Source organism: Macaca thibetana, chromosome 10, assembly GCF_024542745.1.
Source record: "Macaca thibetana thibetana isolate TM-01 chromosome 10, ASM2454274v1, whole genome shotgun sequence".
In the NCBI taxonomy this organism is placed as follows: Eukaryota; Metazoa; Chordata; class Mammalia; order Primates; family Cercopithecidae; genus Macaca; species Macaca thibetana.
Genome location: NC_065587.1, coordinates 62,824,858 through 62,843,461, shown reverse-complemented (window position 1 = coordinate 62,843,461; position 18,604 = coordinate 62,824,858). Strand labels below are relative to the sequence as shown.

General features: G+C 42.7%; 2 protein-coding genes across 17 annotated transcripts in view; one reads left to right on the top strand and one right to left on the bottom strand.

The window, feature by feature from the left end:
* Positions 1-18,604, top strand: part of MANBAL (mannosidase beta like) — a 634,273-nt gene that overhangs the window by 380,804 nt on the left and 234,865 nt on the right. The gene's annotated exons all lie outside the window — the stretch shown is intronic.
* The window catches only part of RBL1 (RB transcriptional corepressor like 1), a 90,104-nt gene that overhangs the window by 58,624 nt on the left and 12,876 nt on the right, over positions 1-18,604 (bottom strand). For 3 of the 8 annotated variants that reach the window (XM_050807013.1, XM_050807015.1, XM_050807016.1), the window contains exons 3-9: positions 10,220-10,420; positions 9,478-9,542; positions 9,239-9,367; positions 8,967-9,127; positions 7,324-7,373; positions 3,379-3,565; positions 2,396-2,562 (exon numbers count right to left, since the gene is read on the bottom strand). In XM_050807013.1, the coding sequence (XP_050662970.1) occupies positions 2,396-2,562; positions 3,379-3,565; positions 7,324-7,373; positions 8,967-9,127; positions 9,239-9,367; positions 9,478-9,542; positions 10,220-10,420 (960 nt within the window). The other 5 variants (XM_050807018.1, XM_050807019.1, XM_050807017.1 and 2 more) reach the window with 5 other exon arrangements.

Sequence of the window (18,604 nt, the reverse complement as noted above, 5' to 3'; positions counted from 1 at the left end):
TGCTGCAATTACAGGCATGAGCCACAACACCTAGTGTTGCCATTTGTGTCTAGACTTTTTCTTTTGCATTCTGTACTTCCTTCTTTTCCCTTATTGACATATTTGTATAGTTGCTTTGTCACTGCTTTTCAACTTACTCATGTTTGAACAGTAGTTCAATCCAGATCTATTTACTCAAATGATATGGAAGGTAGATCCAGGACAGTCTTCCTACCTTACCGGCAGTATGCTTTTCTTCTGAGCTATTTCTGAGGCTGGAGATTGTTCCGTCTACTTTCTTGTATCCCGAACGTTTGAGGAATGGGGGAGAACTCAGCTATGTTCAGCTTTTCTTGGAGAACTAGGGTTTTGCTTTGTCTTCTGAGATTTAGTTAAATACTCCCATTCCAGGGTTCACCATTCCTAGTCAGGGACGTCTAGTTATATGAGGATCTCTCCCCCATATCATCATGGAACGTTGGAAAATGGCAGCCCTTGGCAGTTGTTTATATTTCTGCTGGGATCCTGGTGGTGGTACATACAAACTTTTCACTTGGGGAGATTTGTATGACTTTTTATCTGTCTGCCTGCTCCCCCACTTGTTTCTCTCCAAATCTGAAGTATTGATGAGAATTCTCAAGATCTATCACTATACCCTCTTTCTCCAACACTGCTTAGGGATAGGGATACCAGAATCATCAATTTTCTTTTTGATCTCTACTTTGGAAATTTATGTCATGAAATCATCTCTCTCTCCTCATTTGGTTGCCACTGATAAATATTTTGCTGGTTTTTACTATTCTCTTATTTTATTAGGTATTAGGAAAGAAGGTTCTCTGATCTGGCTTCATTCTACCATCTTTACCAGGAATCATGCTTCCTCAAAAAAGAAAAAGTCCGGGCGCGGTGGCTCAAGCCTGTAATCCCAGCACTTTGGGAGGCCGAGACGGACGGATCACGAGGTCAGGAGATCGAGACCATCCTGGCTAACACGGTGAAACCCCGTCTCTACTAAAAAAATACAAAAAACTAGCCAGGCGAAGTGGCGGGCGCCTGTAGTCCCAGCTACTCGCGAGGCTGAGGCAGGAGAATGGCGTAAACCCAGGAGGTGGAGCTTGCAGTGAGCTGAGATCCGGCCACTGCACTCCAGCCTGGGCGACAGAGCGAGACTCCATCTCAAAAAAAAAACAAAAAAACCTGTATAAAATTCCATTTTATGGGCTGGGCACGGTGGCTCATGCCTATAATCCCAGCACTTTGGGAGGCCCAGGAGGGCAGATTACCTGAGGTCGGGAGTTCAAGACCAGCCTGACCAACGTGGAGAAACCCCATCTCTACTAAAAATACAAAATTAGCCGGGCATGGTGGCGCATGCCCGTAATCCCAGCTATTCAGGAGGCTGAGGCAGGAGAATCGCTTGAACCCACTAGGCAGAGGTTGCAGTGAGCCGAGATTGTGCCATTGCACTCCAGCCTGGGCAACAAGAGCAAAACTCTGTCTCAAAAATAAATAAATAAATAATTTCATTTTTATGGCTGTACCACCAATATGCAATTAGTCCCCTATCTAATGGACATTTAGAATCGAATGGACATTTAGAATGTCCCCATTTAAAATTAATGTATGCCCTTATACAGGTGATCTTTAGAAACAAACATAAAAATAAATTAAAAAATAAAGTCAATGTAAAATCAAAACATGCATAACTCAGGGGTAGTTAAAGAGTGAAATATCAGTGCTAAATAATCTTTAAGGTACACTTATCTCTAAAAGTCTATACTCCCATGAAATAACATTATATATAACTATTTTTAAGAGATAAGGTTGGCCTGGCATGGTTGCTCATGCCTGTAATCCCAGCACTTTGGGAGGCCAAGGCAGTTGGATCACTTGAGCTCAGAAGTTCAAGATCAGCCTGAGCAACATGACAAAACCCTGTCTCTACAAAAAATATAAAAAATTAGGCATGGTGGCTTGCACCTGTAGTTCTAGCTACTTGGGGGACTGAGGTGGGAGAGTTGCTTGAGCCCAGGAGGTGGAGGCTGCAGTAAGCTGTGATTGCGGCACTGCACTCCAGCCTGGGAGACAGCGAGACCCTGTTTCAAAAAAAAAAAAAGGGAGCGATAAGGTCTCCCTATCTTGGCCAAGCTGGAATTAGTCTCACTATGTTGGCCAAACTAGCTTCCCAAGTAGCTGGGACTACAGGTGTGTGCCACTGTGCCCGACTGTTATACATAATTTTTAATAGGTACTTCAATATGGATTTAGGTCAATATATTTTGTGATTGAAATGGTATAGTAAAACTTGCCAGATGAACATCCACTATCTTGAGAATTCTGAATATACTAAAAACAGAATGGAATAAGAAATCTAATTTTAAAAAGACATTTGAAAAAGTAACAGTATTATACATACTCAAAAATATTTGTAAGTTGGTCACTTGGTGCATTTTTCAGACCAGCCACAATACTCTGTAACCGGCTGACACTTTGGGTGGCTGATGCAACAGGAGTAATGACTGCTTCTTTTTCTCGTAAATATCTCCGTCCTGTCAGAGGGGTAGAAGGTGCAAATGACCTTTTCTGTCAGAAAAGAAAAATCTGTGAGTTTTTAAAAGTTACCATCTTCCTTATTATATGTTTAATTCAGTGCATTTACCATCTTCTCTACTCATATTTAAAATATCCATGAAATTTTTAGCAATACTATGCTAATAACATCCTTATATTTGAATAACACTTTTTTAAAGCACTTTCTACCTATAATTTCATTTAATCTTCACACCACTGATTTGAAAGATAATGTATACATACTTTAATTCTATATATGAGGAAATAGGAACAGAGAAATTTAAAAACGTGTTTCAGTTGACTAAGTTAATGTCAAAGCTTGGACAAAAACTTAGGTTTTACTATGTTCTAGACAAGTGAATTTTCCATTAGATCTCTTCCTCCAACCCATTTTACACATAAATACAGGGTTAAGCCTTGGCCATTAACAATCAAGTCCAGAGTTTTATGGCTGAAGTTACAGAAAAACACATAGTTTGTGTCATGGGTAGGAAAGCAAGCTAAAATGTAAAGCAATGTAACAGAGGCTAAGTTGAAGCAAAGAAAGAACGGTAAGAAAGGAAAACTTCCTCTTCATGCCAAAAGACATATACTCTACTAATAAACCCAGGCATGCTGGGAAAATGGATATAAAATATGAAAATAGTAAGAAATAAGGTAAAAATACTAAATGCCAGTTTTAAAAATTACCTTTTAAGGCTTTCATGGGAAATATGAATTAGTAGAAGAAACTCAAGATTTAACTTGAAAGATGCTTCTGCTGTTAGTAGAATCAGACACACAGAGAAAAAGATCATTCAAGATTGAGGCCAGGCTAGGTTATATTACTTTTTCAAAGTGTTGTTGAAGGTTATACTCCACATTAGCCTGTGCGGTCAGTTTCCCTAATGGGGTGTCACCAGTGAACTTTCGAGGTGTTCCAATTTCCTCTTCTGCGTCTGCCCCCAAAAAGATCCTCTCATCAAAATCACCAACAGTTAGAACATACTCTTCGTACTCCTTATTCACTGCTTTGCTGCAAAGAGAATTATTATAAGCTGTAATACTAAGTTACACAATGGATTTATTTTGACTTGAAGATAGATTTAGTGTTTACAGCTTAGAAAATCTGACAACTTTCTAATTTTTATTAACTCTGCCCATCTAACAATATCAGAGGGTCCTACCTGATTATGGACATTCTTCACATTCACACAACCAATAAATTACTTTGAAAAGTGAGAGACTACATATACTTAATCTGAAAACTAGTTGAATCTAATTATGAAAATGGTTTCTGATCACTAAGGAAACAATAGTGGCTTTGAAATATGGCAGGTGGAGGTTGCAGTGAGCCAAGATTGCGCCACTGCCCTCCAGCCTGGCAACAGAGCAAGACTCCGTCTCAAAAAACAAAAGGGCCGGGCGCAGTGGCTCACGCCTGTAATCCCAGCATTTTGGGAAGCCGAGGTGGGCAGATCATGAGGTCAGGAGATCGAGACCATCCTGGCTAACATGGTGAAATCCCATATCTACTAAAAATACAAAAAATTAGCCAGGTGTGGTGGCAGGCGCCTGTTGTCCCAGCTACTCAGGAGGGTGAGGCAAGAGAATGGCCTGAACCTGGGAGGTGGAGCTTGCAGTGAGCCAAGATCGCGTCACTGCACTCCAGCCTGGGCAACAGAGCGAGATTCCGTCTCAGAAAAAAAAAAAAATATGGGTACTGCCAACAAGTGATTAGTGAAAGAATGTAAAGTGAAATACAGAGTCATTGGGTTCATTTATTAGTTTCTCAAGAGAACAGCTGTTTTTTATTTGTTTGTTTGTTTGTTTGTTTGTTTTGAGACAGAGTCTCGCTTAGTTGCCCAGGCTGGAGTGCAGTGGCGCGATCTCGGCTCACTGCAAGCTCCGCCTCCCGGGTTCACGCCATTCTCCTGCCTCAGCCTCCCGAGTAGCTGGGACTACAGGCGCCCGCCGCCTCGCCCGGCTAATTTTTTGCATTTTTAGTAGAGACGGGGTTTCACAGTGTTAGCCAGGATGGTCTCGATCTCCTGACCTTGTGATCCGCCCGCCTCGGCCTCCCAAAGTGCTGGGATTACAGGCGTGAGCCACCGCGCCCGGCCTGTTTGTTTGTTTTTAAGACAGAGTCTCACTCTGTCACCCGGGCTGGAATGCAGTGATGCGATCTTGGCTCACTGCAGCCTCTACCTCCCAGGTTTAAGCAATTCTTCTGCCTTAGCCTCCCGAGTAGCTGGGACTACAGGCTTGCACCACCATGCCCGGCTAGTTTTTGTACTTTTAGTAGAGATGGGGTTTCACCACATTGGCCAGGATAGTCTCGATCTCCTGACCTTGTGATCTGCCCACCTCAGTCTCCCAAAGTGCTAGGATTACAGGTGTGAGCCACCACGCGCCTGGCCGAGTAGCTGTTTTAAATGCCAATTGGCTGGGTGTGGTGGGTCATGCCTGTAATCCTAGCACTTCGGGAGGCTATGGTGAGAGGATTGCTTGAGGCCAGGAATTCGAGGCCAGCCTGGGCAACACAGTGAGATCCCATCTCTAAAAAAATAAAAATAAAAATAAATACGTAAGTGTCAATGATTTTTTTTTTTTTTTTTTGAGATGGAATCTTGCTCTGTCACCTAGGCTAGAGTGCACTGGTGTGATCTCAGCTCACTGCAACCTCTGCCTCTTGGGTTCAAGTGATTCTCCTGCCTCAGTCTCCCAAGCAGCTGGGATTACAGGTGCCACCACACCCAGATAATTTTTGTATTTTTAGTAGAGATGGGGTTTCACCATGTTGGCCAGGCTGATCTCAAACTCCTGACCTCAAGTGATCAGCCCACCCCGGCCTCCCAAAGTGTTGGGATTACGGGCGTGAGCCACCATGCCCGGCCTCTTTCTTTTTTTCTTGGTTTATTTTTGGAAACACGGTCTCGCTCCGTTACCCAGGCTGAAGTGCAGTGGTGCAATCATAGCTCACTGCAACCTCAACCTCCCAGATTAAAATGATCCTTCCACCTCAGCCTCCCAAGTAGCTGGGACTACAGGCTCACACCACTACGTCCAGCTGATTTGTGTATTTTTCGTAAAGACAGGGTTTCACCATGTTCCCCAGGCTGGTCTCCAACCTTCTGAGCTCAAGCGATCTGCCTGCCTTGGTCTTCCAAAGTGCTGGGATTACAGGTGTGAGCCACTGTGCCCAGCCTTGATTTTTATTTTTATTTGAGACGAGTCTTGCTCTGTTGCCCAGGATGGAGTGCAGTGGTGCAATCTCAGCTCACTGCAACCTCCACCTCTTGGGTTCAAGCGATCCGCCTACCTCAGCCTCCCAAGTAGCTGGGACTACAGGCATGTGCCACCATGCCCAGCTAATTTTTCTATTTTTAGTACAGACCGGGTTTCACCATTTTGGCCAGGATGATCTCAATCTCCTGACCTCGTGATCTGCCTGCCTCGGCCTCCCAAAGTGCTAGGATTATAGGCATGAGCCACCACGCGCCTGGCCGGGTAGCTGTTTTAAATGTCAATTCGCTGGCTGTGGTGGGTCATGCCTGTAATCCTAGCACTTTGGGAGGCTATGGCGAGAGGATTGCTTGAGGCCAGGAATTCGAGATCAGCCTGGGCAACACAGTGAGATCCTGTCTCTAAAAAAATAAAAATAAAAATAAATACCTAAGTGTCAATAATTTTTTTTTTCCCTGAGATGGAATCTCACTCTGTTGCCTAGGCTAGAGTGCAGTGGCATGATCTCGGCTCACTGCAACCTGTGCCTCCTGGGTTCAAGCAATTCTCCTGCCTCAGCCTCCCAAGTAGCTGGAATTACAGGTACCTGCCACCACACTCAGTTAATTTTTGTATTTTTAGTAAAGATGGGGTTTCACCATGTTGGCCAGGCTGATCTCAAACTCCTGACCTCAAGTGATCGGCCCGCCTTGGCCTCTTGAAGTGTTGGGATTATAGGTGTGAGCCACCATGCCCGGCCTCTTTCTTTTTTCCTTTTTCTTTTTGTTTTTTGGAAATAGGGTCTCACTCTGTCACCCAGACCGAAGTGCAGTAGTGCAATCACAGCTCATTGCAACCTCAATCTCCCAGATTCAAACGATCCTCTCACCTAAGCCTCCCAAGTAGCTGGGACTACAGGCTCACACCACTATGTCCGGCTGATTTTTGTATTTTTTGTAGAGACAGGGTTTCACCATGTTGCCCAGGCTGGTCTCCAACTTTCTGAGCTCAAGCAATCTGCCTGCCTTGGCCTTCCAAAGTGCTGGGATTACAGGTGTGGGCCACCGTGCCCAGCCTTGATTTCTTTTTTTTTTTTTTTTTTTTGAGACGGAGTCTCACGCTGTTGCCCAGGCTGGAGTGCAGTGGCGCGATCTCGGCTCACTGCAAGCTCCGCCTCCTGGGTTCACGCCATTCTCCTGCCTCAGCCTCCTGAGTAGCTAGGACTACAGGCGCCCGCCACCGCGCCCGGCTAATTTTTTGTATTTTTAGTAGAGACGGGGTTTCACTGTGGTCTCGATCTCCTGACCTTGTGATCCGCCCGCCTCGGCCTCCCAAAGTGCTGGGATTACAGGCTTGAGCCACCGCGCCCAGCCCAGCCTTGATTTCTTAAAATAAATGTATTTAAAGCCAACAAGTCTTAGTGACAATACCCATTCAATGCCACTAAAGCAGACAGAACTTGAATTTGGAGGTCTTACTTTGATATAATGTTATGCTTAACAAATTTCAACAAATCAACACATACGACAGCTTGTGATATGCCAGGCACCACTAGTACCAGATATTTACCTATTATCAGTAAAACTTGAAAGGTCCAGGAGGCATTCTCCTTTTAATATCTGTGAAGAAAAAATTATTTTGGGACACTATATAATTAAGCATATTAATACACACACAAACATGAAATTTATCTAAATTTCCATATTGTTATAACACACACACACAAAACAGAATAATTAAATATTTCTTTCAGACTAGGATAAACTATTTAGCATGCAAATAACATTAAAAAAAAATTTTTTTTTGAGACAGGGTTTGGTTCTGTCACCAGGCCTGGAGTGCAGTGGTACAATCATGGCTCACTGCAGCCTCAGCCTGCCAAGTAGCTGGGACTACAAGCATGCACCACCACACCCTACTAATTTTTGTATTGTTTGTAGAGACGAGGTTTTGCCATGTTGCCCAGGCTCGTCTGGAACTCTTGGGCTCAAGCAATCCACCTGCTTTGGCCTCCCAAGGTGTTGGCATTACAGGCGTGAGCCACCTCGCCCAGTCCCTGGGATCCTTTAAAAAAAGTTTACTTTGCTAGAGATGTTTAGCATACAGACAATGGGCCATAATATAGATATCTGAGGAACACAAAACTGAATACAAAAGTTTGCATAAAAGAAGAAGAAACCAGTAAGGGAAGAATTTATGCTTAAAGAAAAATCTCTTAATATTTGAAAAGTGGGATACGTAATCCAAACCCCTCCTTTTACCAAAGAGAAATCTTGAGGCCTAACTACATTTAATGGCTTGATGTTGGGGAAGTAAGAAATTGAGACCCAGAGGAACAAGCCAATTCATAAATATAGAAATAGCTAAGTTAATTACTAAGGAGAAAATGTCCAGAATGCACACAGATAGCTTACAAGTGGCTACAAAACTATCATGGATTTTCTGCTCGATTTACATGGAATTAAAACTGTGGTTGTTGGCCGGGCACGGTGGCTCAAGCCTGTAATCCCAGCACTTTGGGAGGCCAAGACAGGCGGATCACGAGGTCAGGAGATTGAGACTATCCTGGCTAATATGGTGAAACCCCGTCTCTACTAAAAAAATACAAAAAAAAAAAAAAACTAGCCGGGCGAGGTGGCGGGCGCCTGTAGTCCCAGCTACTCGGGAGGCTGAGGCAGGAGAATGGCGTAAACCCGGGAGGCGGAGCTTGCAGTGAGCTGAGATCCGGCCACTGCACTCCAGCCTGGGTGACAGAGCGAGACTCTGTCTCAAAAAAAAAACAAAAAACAAAAAACTGTGGTTGTTATACATCATCCGACTTTTATTCAACAGTCAGCCGTTATTCAAATTGTGGCAGTAAATTAGTCAGCTTATTCTGACTTCCTGTTTTTCCTAATTCTTTGTCAGCCCTACTCTGTGTTCTGTTCTTTACAATTCTTTATCAGTACCTCCTACACAGTCCCTGATAGCTGGGACTGCGGTTGCCTCTGACAGTATGTTTACCTAACAGAACATATAGTTGGTCACATTTTTCAACAGCTCTGTTTCTCACATCACACAAGATCATAAGGAAATTCCGAATCACAGTAGAGGCTAAAGCCTGGGAATCCTGACCCTAAGTTCTATAATGCTGAGAACTTGCTTAAAACTTTTTTTTCTTCTGACACTACTGCTGCTGACCTGTAAACATCTCAGTCATCTAAGTACAGTACCTTCCTGTCAAAGAGTTTTGAAATATATGGCTTAAAGTAGTGCTCCTTTATTCCTTTTGCTTCTACTAGAAGTCCATCATGCAGTTCACACAGTACAGCAATGATGCAGGGCGGCTCTTCAGAAGCCCTAAAGTCAGCAGTATGAAAATCAGACGGTAAACCTAGTTTGACAGTGTAGGAAGAGCAGAGGGAAAAAAAAAATATGCTCAACTTTCAAAAATCTTTTTCCAAAAACTGATAATCAGTTTTCAAAAATAAATAAAAGGTCTTACCTTTAAATGATGGATTTAGCAAGTCTTGTCTATTTGGGCACATAATCGCATTGGCAAAAATCAGATCCAAGCAGCATAGAAGTAAATGATAAGAGTTTACTAAGTCATCCCCAATCATCCGAAAATTACCTTTATAAGGGGGGAAAAAAAGAAAAGACACAAAAACCAGAAACCTCTCAAGTCAAATAGAACCAAGTTCCCACAGTAGAAATGTAAGACCACTGAAAGTGTCATCTTACCCTTAGTATAAACAAAAAGTGTCCAACAGAAATTAAACAGATCCTTAACACTGCAAGGAATCCTCCTAAAAAGGGAAAAAAATTACTTTTTGTCTGACTAGCTTGCTAAATATCATGTAAACTGAAATAGTAAATATAAATATCAAATAGATCAAATTACACATGAAATTCCATTCATGAAGAAAAGTTATCTACTATTTATGAAATGGACTTAAGTAAGCCTTTACAATCTACATAAAATAATCAGAACATAGGGCCAGGTGCGGTGGCTCACGTCTGTAATCCCAGCACTTTGGGAGGTCGAGGTGGGTGGGTCACCTGAGGTTATGAGTTGGAGACCATCTTGGCCAACACGGTGAAACCCCATCTCTACTAAAAATATAAAAAATCAGCCAGACAGGCTGTGTAGCACCAGCACACCTGTGACCCCAGCTACTCAGGAGGCTGAGATAGGAGAATTGCTTGAACCTGGGAGACAGAGGTTGCAGTGAGCTGAGATCACGACACTGCACTCCAGCCTGGGCAGCAGAGCAAGACTCCATCTCAAAAAAAAAAAAAAAGAAAAATAAGTAAAAGTATTAGTCTGAATTTCCAAATATGGATAATTGTACATGGATTTAAAAAGAAAATAATTAAGCTCTTTGCAGGAATACTTTTCATAAAAAACAGATTTTCGAAAAAGTACATTCTCTTAGTTTGTATCATAATCTTTTTGTCAATTATGTAAGGATTAAGGGCTCACCTCTGCTTCCGGCTTCGCAGTAACTTTGGTGGTTCTTCATATGGATTTTGAAATATATCTAAAAAAATTGGCTCATATTTTTTGAATATTACAGTAGACACCTCAAAATTTCTCTCTAGCCTTTCTATACGTTCACGAAATTCTTGTGGTAGATTTGACATGTCCATCCACTTCTTCATTTTACTAAAAAATTGTATTAAACTAAAAAAAAAAAGGGAGGAGAAAAAAGTCACCTTTAAAATTCATTTATATAACGGATTGAAAGGAAATATTCTATTCACGACTAAGATTCTTTATTAAAAAGCCAGACCTCCCAGGCAACATAGTAAGACCCCAACTCTACAAAAATTAAAAAAATTATCTGGGTGTGGTGGCATGTGCCTGTAGCTCCAGTTACTCCGGAGGCTGAGGTGGGAGAATTGCTTGAGTCTAGGATGTCGAGGCTGCAGTGAGCCTCGATCATGCACTCCAGCCTGGGTCACAAAGCAAGACACTGTCTCACATGAACAAAGAACAAACACCATCCCTCAAGCCTAAATTTAATTAAAAAAGAATCCTCATTATGAAACCACTTTGGTTCCCAGGATCACCAGGAGAATACAGGTTATTAATTAGTGGTCATCACATAGAGCGTTACTTCTATGGAGGGAGCAAGAGCGCCTATCTACTTCCTTTATTCTCTATATTACCTAGACAGTATTCTGCATAAAATTTACAAAGTTAATGTTAGTTAACAGATTGATAGGTTATAAAATTAGTTTGAGGAAAAACAGAAGTCTCCCAAATGGAAAGACAATTTCATTTTCCAAATGGGAATTTGATTATGAAGCACCAGATTGTTATAGGTTAGGAGTAAAACTCAAGAGTTTGAGTTCCAATGCGTGGTTCCACCACCAAAAGTAAAGGTAGCACATACTCAGAAAAAAACTTAATAGCTCTGCTGCCCAGGCTGGAGTGCAGTGGCACCATCTTGGTTCACTGCAACTTCCACCTCCTGTGTTCAGGCAAGCCACCGCGCCCAGCCCAATTCTGGGTATATTTTTTTATGTCTGTATGTTAGTGTGGTCTTAGATAGAAAACTTGCAATGTCAAAGCTCACTTAATTAAAGGTCTAGCAATATACACAGAATAATACTTGTAATTTTTTTTTTTTTTTTTTTGAGATGGAGTCTCACTCTGTCACCCAGGCTGGAGTGTAGTAGCATGATCTTGGCTCACTGCAACCTCTGCCTCCCAGCTTCAAGCAATTTTCCTGCCTCCACCTCCTGAAAGCTGGGACTACAGGCACGCACCACCATGCCCGGCTAATTTTTGTATTTTTAGTAGACGAAGTTTCACCATGTTGGCCAGGATGGTCTTGAACTCCTGACCTCAGATGATCCAACTGCCTCAGCCTCCCAAAGTGCTGGGATTACAGGCGTGAGCCACTGCACTCGGCCCTATGTTCTGATTATTTCATGTAGATTGGAAAGGCTTACTTAAGTCCATTTCGCCCAGCCAATACTTATAATTTCTTTTTAAGGTGACAGAAGACATTAACAGAAAATTATCCAATGCTATGTAATATGGTTTGGATGTTTTGTCCCCTCCAAATCTCATGTTGCAATGTAATTTCCTTGGCTGGGCATGGTAGCTCATGCCTGTAATCCCAACACTTTGGGAGGGTGAGGCTGGAGGATCATCTGAGTCCACCAGTTTGAGACCAGCTTGGGCAACACAGTGAGACCTCGTCCCTACAAAAAATGTAAAAGTTAGCAAAACATGGTGGTGTGTGCCTGTGGGCCCAGCTACTCAGGGAGCTGAGGCAGGAGGATCACTTGAGCCTGAGGGGTTGAAGCTGCAGTGAGTCATGAACATGCTATTGCCTGGGCAAGAGAGTAAAAGACTTTCAAAAAAATAAAAAAGAGGCCGGGCGCGGTGGCTCACGCCTGTAATCCCAGCACTTTGGGAGGCCGAGGCGGGTGGATCACGAGGTCAGGAGATTGAGACCATCCTGGCTAACAAGGTGAAACTCTGTTTCTACTAAAAATTAGCTGGGTATGGTGGCGTGAGCCTATAGTCCCAGCTACTCAGGAGGCTGAGGCAGGATAATGGCGTGAACCCAGGAGGCGGAGGTTGCAGTGAGCCGAGATTGTGCCACTGCACTCCAGCCTGGGCGACAGAGCAAGACTCCGTCTCAAAAAAATAAATAAATAAATAAAAATAAAATAAAATAGAATAAAAAAGAAAAGTGACCTCCAATGTTGGAGGTGGGCCTAGTGGGAGGTGTCTGGGTCATCAGAGCAGATCCCTCATGAATGGCTTGGTGCTGTCCTCATGGTAATGAGTTTAGTTGTCACTCACCTGAGATCTGGCTGTTTAAAAGTGTGGCACTTCCCACCCTCAATTGCTCCTGCTCTCATCATGCAATGTGCCTCCTCCCCCTTCACATTCCACCATGACTGTAAACTTCCTGAGGCCCTCACCAGGAGCAGATGCCAGCCCCATGCTTCCTACACGGCCTGCAGAACCCTGGGCCAATTAAATTTCTTTTTTTAAATAAGTCACTCAGCCTCAGGTATTCCTTCATAGCAATGTAAAATGTCCTAATACAGCATTCAAACTCTGGACATGCTGATTAAAATCTGACACTCTTAAGAACCTCATTAAAAGATTCTTATCAATAGCAGCAAAACATTCGTCAGATTACTAAACATTTTTTTGGCTTACAAAAAATTATGCTCCCTTACAAAGGACTTCAAAAATGTTGTTTTTTGGCCAGTGCAGTGGCTCACACCTGTAATCCCAGCACTTTGGGAGGCCAAGGCAGGTGGACGACCTGAGTTCAGGAGCTTGAGACCAGCCTGACCAACATGGAGAAACCCTGTCTCTACTAAAAACACAAAATTAGCCAGGCGTGGTGGCGCATGCCTGTAGTCCCAGCTACTCGGGAGGCTGAGACAGGAGAATTGCTTGAACCTGGGAGGCGAAGTTGCGGTGAGCCGAGATCGCACCATTGCACTCCAGCCTGGGCAACAAGAGCGAAACTCCATCTTAAAAAAAAAAAAAATTGTTTTTATATGTGGATGATCACATTTTGCATGTGAAACCCTTTGCTTTGAGGACATTTCCACTTTTGAGCCCTGTCTACCACTAGACAGATCAGCTTTACTGGAAGCTAGGATGAAGGCATATAATCATATTCTTTGTCAGATACATCTGCCTGAGATTTTGAATCTGAAGCTGGTGGTGCAGAGAAGTGAAGAAGTGGTAATTTCTTACAGCAGGATCAAGCTCCCGGCACAAATAAAGTGGCAATGTCCAGGGACAGCATTGCTAGCTATGCAAACTGTGTCCTTGCTAGATGGATTCTGTGATACGGTTTTTGGCTGTGTGGCCACCCTCCTTTTGTTCCTGGCCTTTTCTAAGCCTAGTTTTCTTAAGTCATCCTAAAGATTTTATCACCTATCCAATACTTCTTTTAAGTCAGCCGAAGTTGATAAGTGACATCTTTTATTTTTTTGAGATAGGGTCCTGCTCTGTCACTCAGGCTGGAGTACAGCGGCGTGATCGTGGCTCACTGCAGGCTCGACTTCCTGGGCTCAAGTAATCAATCCTCCCGCTCCAGCCTCCCAAGTAGCTGGGACAACAGGTATGTGCCCCCACACCCAGCTAATTTTAAAATGTTTTTTAGAGACAGGGGTCTCACCTTTTGTTGCCTAGACTGATACCCGCTTTTTATAAACAAGAGCCTTGACTACTACACCATCATATAATCTATTGCACATACTGCTCTCCCAAGAATGGTTTTCCTAACCTGGAACAAAATGCATCAGAATGTTTGAAAACAAAAAAACCTTATAGCACTGTTATAACTTAAACCATGATTACAGTTTTTAAAACTAAAATAAGAAGCAAAGTAAACTTCACAGCTTTCAATTCATTGGGATTCTGTTATAAAGAATATGATACTGCTGGGTGTGGTGGCTCATACCTATAATCCCAGCACTTTGGGTGACTGAGGTGGGAGGATTGCTTGAGCCCAGGAGTTTGAGACCAGCCTGGGCAACCTAGTGGGACCTCATCTCTTCAAAATATTGAAAAATTAATTAGACTTGGTAGTGTGCACCTATAGTCCCAGCTACTCAAGAGGCTGCGGTGGGAAGATTGCTTGAGCCCAGGAGGTCAAGGCTGCAGTGAGCTGTAATCACATCACTTAACTCCAGCCTGGATGACAGAGCGATGATTATAGGTGTGAGCCACCATGACTGGCTCGCAGTGAACTTGCAAAATAAGTTTTAGTAATATATTTGGCCTGATTATTTGCATAGGGGGCAATAAGAATAGTGAGTGGCCACCTAGGCTCTTTTAAGTTGGTTTTGTTGGAACATTCATAAGGAATTTTGGATTAGACTTTTAAAAGCCTTGAGGCTAAGAAGACAAGCCAAGGATCCATCATCAGACTGTTCCCATAATACCTGTATGCACTGGGTGAAATCCTCTCTTCCTGAAGTCCCCAGAATATCTTGAGGTTCCTGGGCTTGTGAGAAAGTGACATTTTTTACTTATTGCAAGGTCAGGAACCTTGTTAGGGAATCTTTGAACAATGATTGCTCAAGGAATTGCTTTGATCAAAAGGACAGTCATGTAGTCTGAAACAGGTTCCAGGATCACTTCTCTCTTGTTTAAAATTCAGCTTTGGTCCTTCGTAATATTACCCCCTCCATTGGACTCAACTTCTTAGGAATGAACCTTCCTTATGATGTGAGATATTGACCTAAATATGACCCAAATACATGATTGTTCTGCAATGGCGAGTCAATCTTCCCAATCTTTTTTATCAGCTCTATAAAGTAAACCTTGGCTGGTGCAGTGGCTCACACCTGTAATCCCAGTGCTTTAGTGCTTTAGGAGGCAAAGGCAGGAGGATCTCCTGAAGCCAGAAGTTTAAGACCAACCTGGGCAACAAAGCCAGACCCAGTCTCTAAGAAAAAACAAAAAACAAAACAAAACAAAAAGTTAGCCAGGCACGGTGGAGTGCACCTACAGCCCCAGCTACTTAGGTCACTGAGTCAAGAGGACAACTTGACCCCCAGAGTTTGAGGCTGTAGTGAGCTATGATCATGCCATTGCACTCCAGCCTGAGCAACAGAGTAAAAGCCTGTCTCTAAAAAAACAAAAACAACCTCAATGTTTTAAAGCAGTCTGGTTATATCTGAAAATATGCCATTCCAATCAAAGTCTAGGTAAAATAACCAGTGTCTATGATTGTGTCCTTAAAAGCAGAACTTTAATTCCAGCTCCATCAAGTGTGGAATTGGTTGCTTGAATAAAGTATGAATCTCAAACCAAAATTAGGTTTGAAACCTGAGAGAAGACTCACCAGAGACCCCTGCTGGCCCAGTGAGATTGGGTGATAGGTACCAAGGCTCCAACTATAATATCAGCAAATGGAGGCTCCCTTCAGGTCCCTTCATGGTTGCCAAAATGTCAAGCAGCCACTAGACGACAGCACAGAGCATGTGTCTCTCTGCGGGAGGAGCCTGTGAGGCTGGGCCAGGATTATAAGGTTTCTGCTTCACGAAGGGACAACGCAGAGGCCCAGGAACAAAAATACCAGAACCAGAAACCCCAGGGACCTGCATACCTCCTTCTTTTCCTCCTCCTCAGGCTGGGGCCAGCCATCCCTCCTGCTGGTGCTGACACAGTCAGCCCTGCACCTCAGTGGAGCAGAGCACAGCATAGTTCACTGAGGCAGAGCTGGGCTGGACTAACAGCTAAACAGCTGAGTTACCATTTAATGTGTATAGTTTGGGAAGACAAGAAAGTTCGGGAGATGGTGGTGGTGATGGTTGAACAATGTGAAGGTGAAGGTATATAATGTCACTGAACTTAAAAATTGTCAATTTTATGAATTTTATGATATATATTTTACCCTACCACCAACACCACACACACACATGCACACACTCTCACTCTTTCTCTCTCTAGAGTTTACCCTCCATATCTGTGAGTTCCACATAAATGGATTCAACCAACTACACATCAAAAATATTTGGAAAAAAAGGATGATTGTGTCCGTATTGAACATATACCAACTTCATTTCTTGTGATTATTCCCTAAAGTATACAGTGTAACAACTACTTACATAGTATTTACATTGTATTAGGTACAAATAATCTAGAGACGGGACCAAGTATGGTGGTTCACACCTGTAATCCCTGCACTTTGGAAGGTGAAGGCGGGCAGATCACTTGAGCTCAGGACTTCAAGACCAGCTTGGGGAACACGGTGAAACCCCATCTCTAAAAAAAAAACCAGAGCTACAAAAATTAGCTGGGCATGGTGGCACATACCTGTAGTCCCAGCTACTCGGGAGGGTGAGGTGGGAGGATTGCTTGAATCTGGAAGGCAGAGGTAGAAGGGAGCTGAGATCATGTTACTGTACTCTAGCCTGGGAAACAGAGTAAGACCCTGACTCAAATAATAATAATAATAATAATAAAAGTTTAAAAATTATATTTAAATTGAAATTTTGAAAATAGCCCAAATTATTATAAGTCAAAACAAATAAAATCATTTGAAATTTTTGTTTATTTCTCTGAATGAACACATTGATGCTGGGTAACTGCTCTTTTAGCATTAAAAATTTGACACTTAAAAATGTTTTGGGGGAGGCTGGGTGCGGTGGCTCATGCCTGTAATCTTAACACTTTGGGAGGCTGAGGTGGGTGGATCACTTGAGGCCAAGAGTTTGAGACCAGCCTGGCCAAAATGGTGAAACCCTGTCTCAACTAAAAATACAAAAATTCCCTGAGCGTGGTGAAATGCACCTGTAGTCCCAGCTACTCAGGAGGCTGAGGTGGGAGGATCGCTTGAGCCCAGAAGGCGGAGGTTGCAAGTGAGCTGAGATCATGACACAGCACTCCAGCCTGGGTGACAAAGTGAGACCCTGTCTCAAAAAACACAAACAAAAAATAAAATAGATAAAAACAGGCTGGGCGCGGTGGCTCACGCCTGTAATCCCGACACTCTGGGAGGCCGAGGTGGGTGGATCACGAGGTTAGGAGTTCAAGATCAGCCTTGCCAAAATAGTGAAACCCCGTCTCTATTAAAAATACAAAAATTAGCCGGGTGTGGTGGCACATGCCTGTAGTCCCAGCTACTGGGGAGGCTGAGGCAGGAGAATCACTTGAACCCAGGAAGCAAAGGCTGCAGTGAGCAGAGACTGTGCCATTGCACTCCAGCCTGGGAAATAGAGCAAGATTCTATCTCAAAAATAAATAAATAAATAAAATATAAAAACATTTTGGGGGAAAGGGACTTTGAGAATATCAATCCACATTTTAAAAAGACTTAGGGTTTTTTTTTTTTTTTTTTCCCATAAGTTTATAACTATTTTTAATGGATTTTTTTTTTTTTTGAGAGTAGGTCTTGCTTTACCAGCCTGGCTGGAGTAGAGTGGCATGATCATAACTCACTGCAGCCTCCACCTCCTGGGTTCAAGTGATTCTCCCACCTCAGCCTCCCAAGTAGCTGGGATTACAGGCATGCACCACCACGCCTGGCTAATTTTTGTATTTTTTGTAGAGACAGGGTATCACCCTGTTGCCCAGGCTGGTCTTGAACTCTTGGGTTCAAGAGATCTGCCCACCTCAGCCTCCCAAAGTGCTGGGATTACAGGTGTGTGCCACTGAGCCTGACCAAAAAAGACATATCTTTTGACCCTTTTTTAGGAATAATACATATTTTTGGAATTTATCAGAAATATCACCTTTACAATGATGTTTATTTGTCTGCAACTACAAAGGACTGGATACAATTGAAATGGCCATAAGGCATGGCTAAATATATGAAAGATCCTTATATCCTAAAATATCCTAGAATAGTTAAAAAAAATTAATGAGGTAGAACTACATATGCTGATATAGAAGAATTTCCAAAATATAAAGAAAAATAACTGTAATATTTTTTATTACATAAAAAATAACATATAATATATGCAACACATATAGTATAATTTCATTTATGTTTTAAAAAGAAAAAACACCAGCCTGGGCAACATGGTGAGACCCCTCTCTCTACAAAAAATATAAAATTTGCCAAGCATGGTGGCGTACACCGATGGTCCCAGCTACTCGGGAGGCTGAAGTAAGGGATCGCTTGAGCCTGTGAGGTCTAGGCTGCAGTGAGCTGTGATCACACCACTATACTCCATCCTGAGTGACAGAGCAAGACTCTGTCTCAAAAAAATAAAGAGAAAAGAAAATAAAAAGAAAAAATACCAAAAAATAGGTTTATATGTTTGTACATAAGAAGGTTTTTTTTTTTTTTTTTTTTTTGAGGCAGAGTTTTGCTCTTGTTGCCCAAGCTGGAGTGTAATAGCACAATCTCGGTTCACTGCA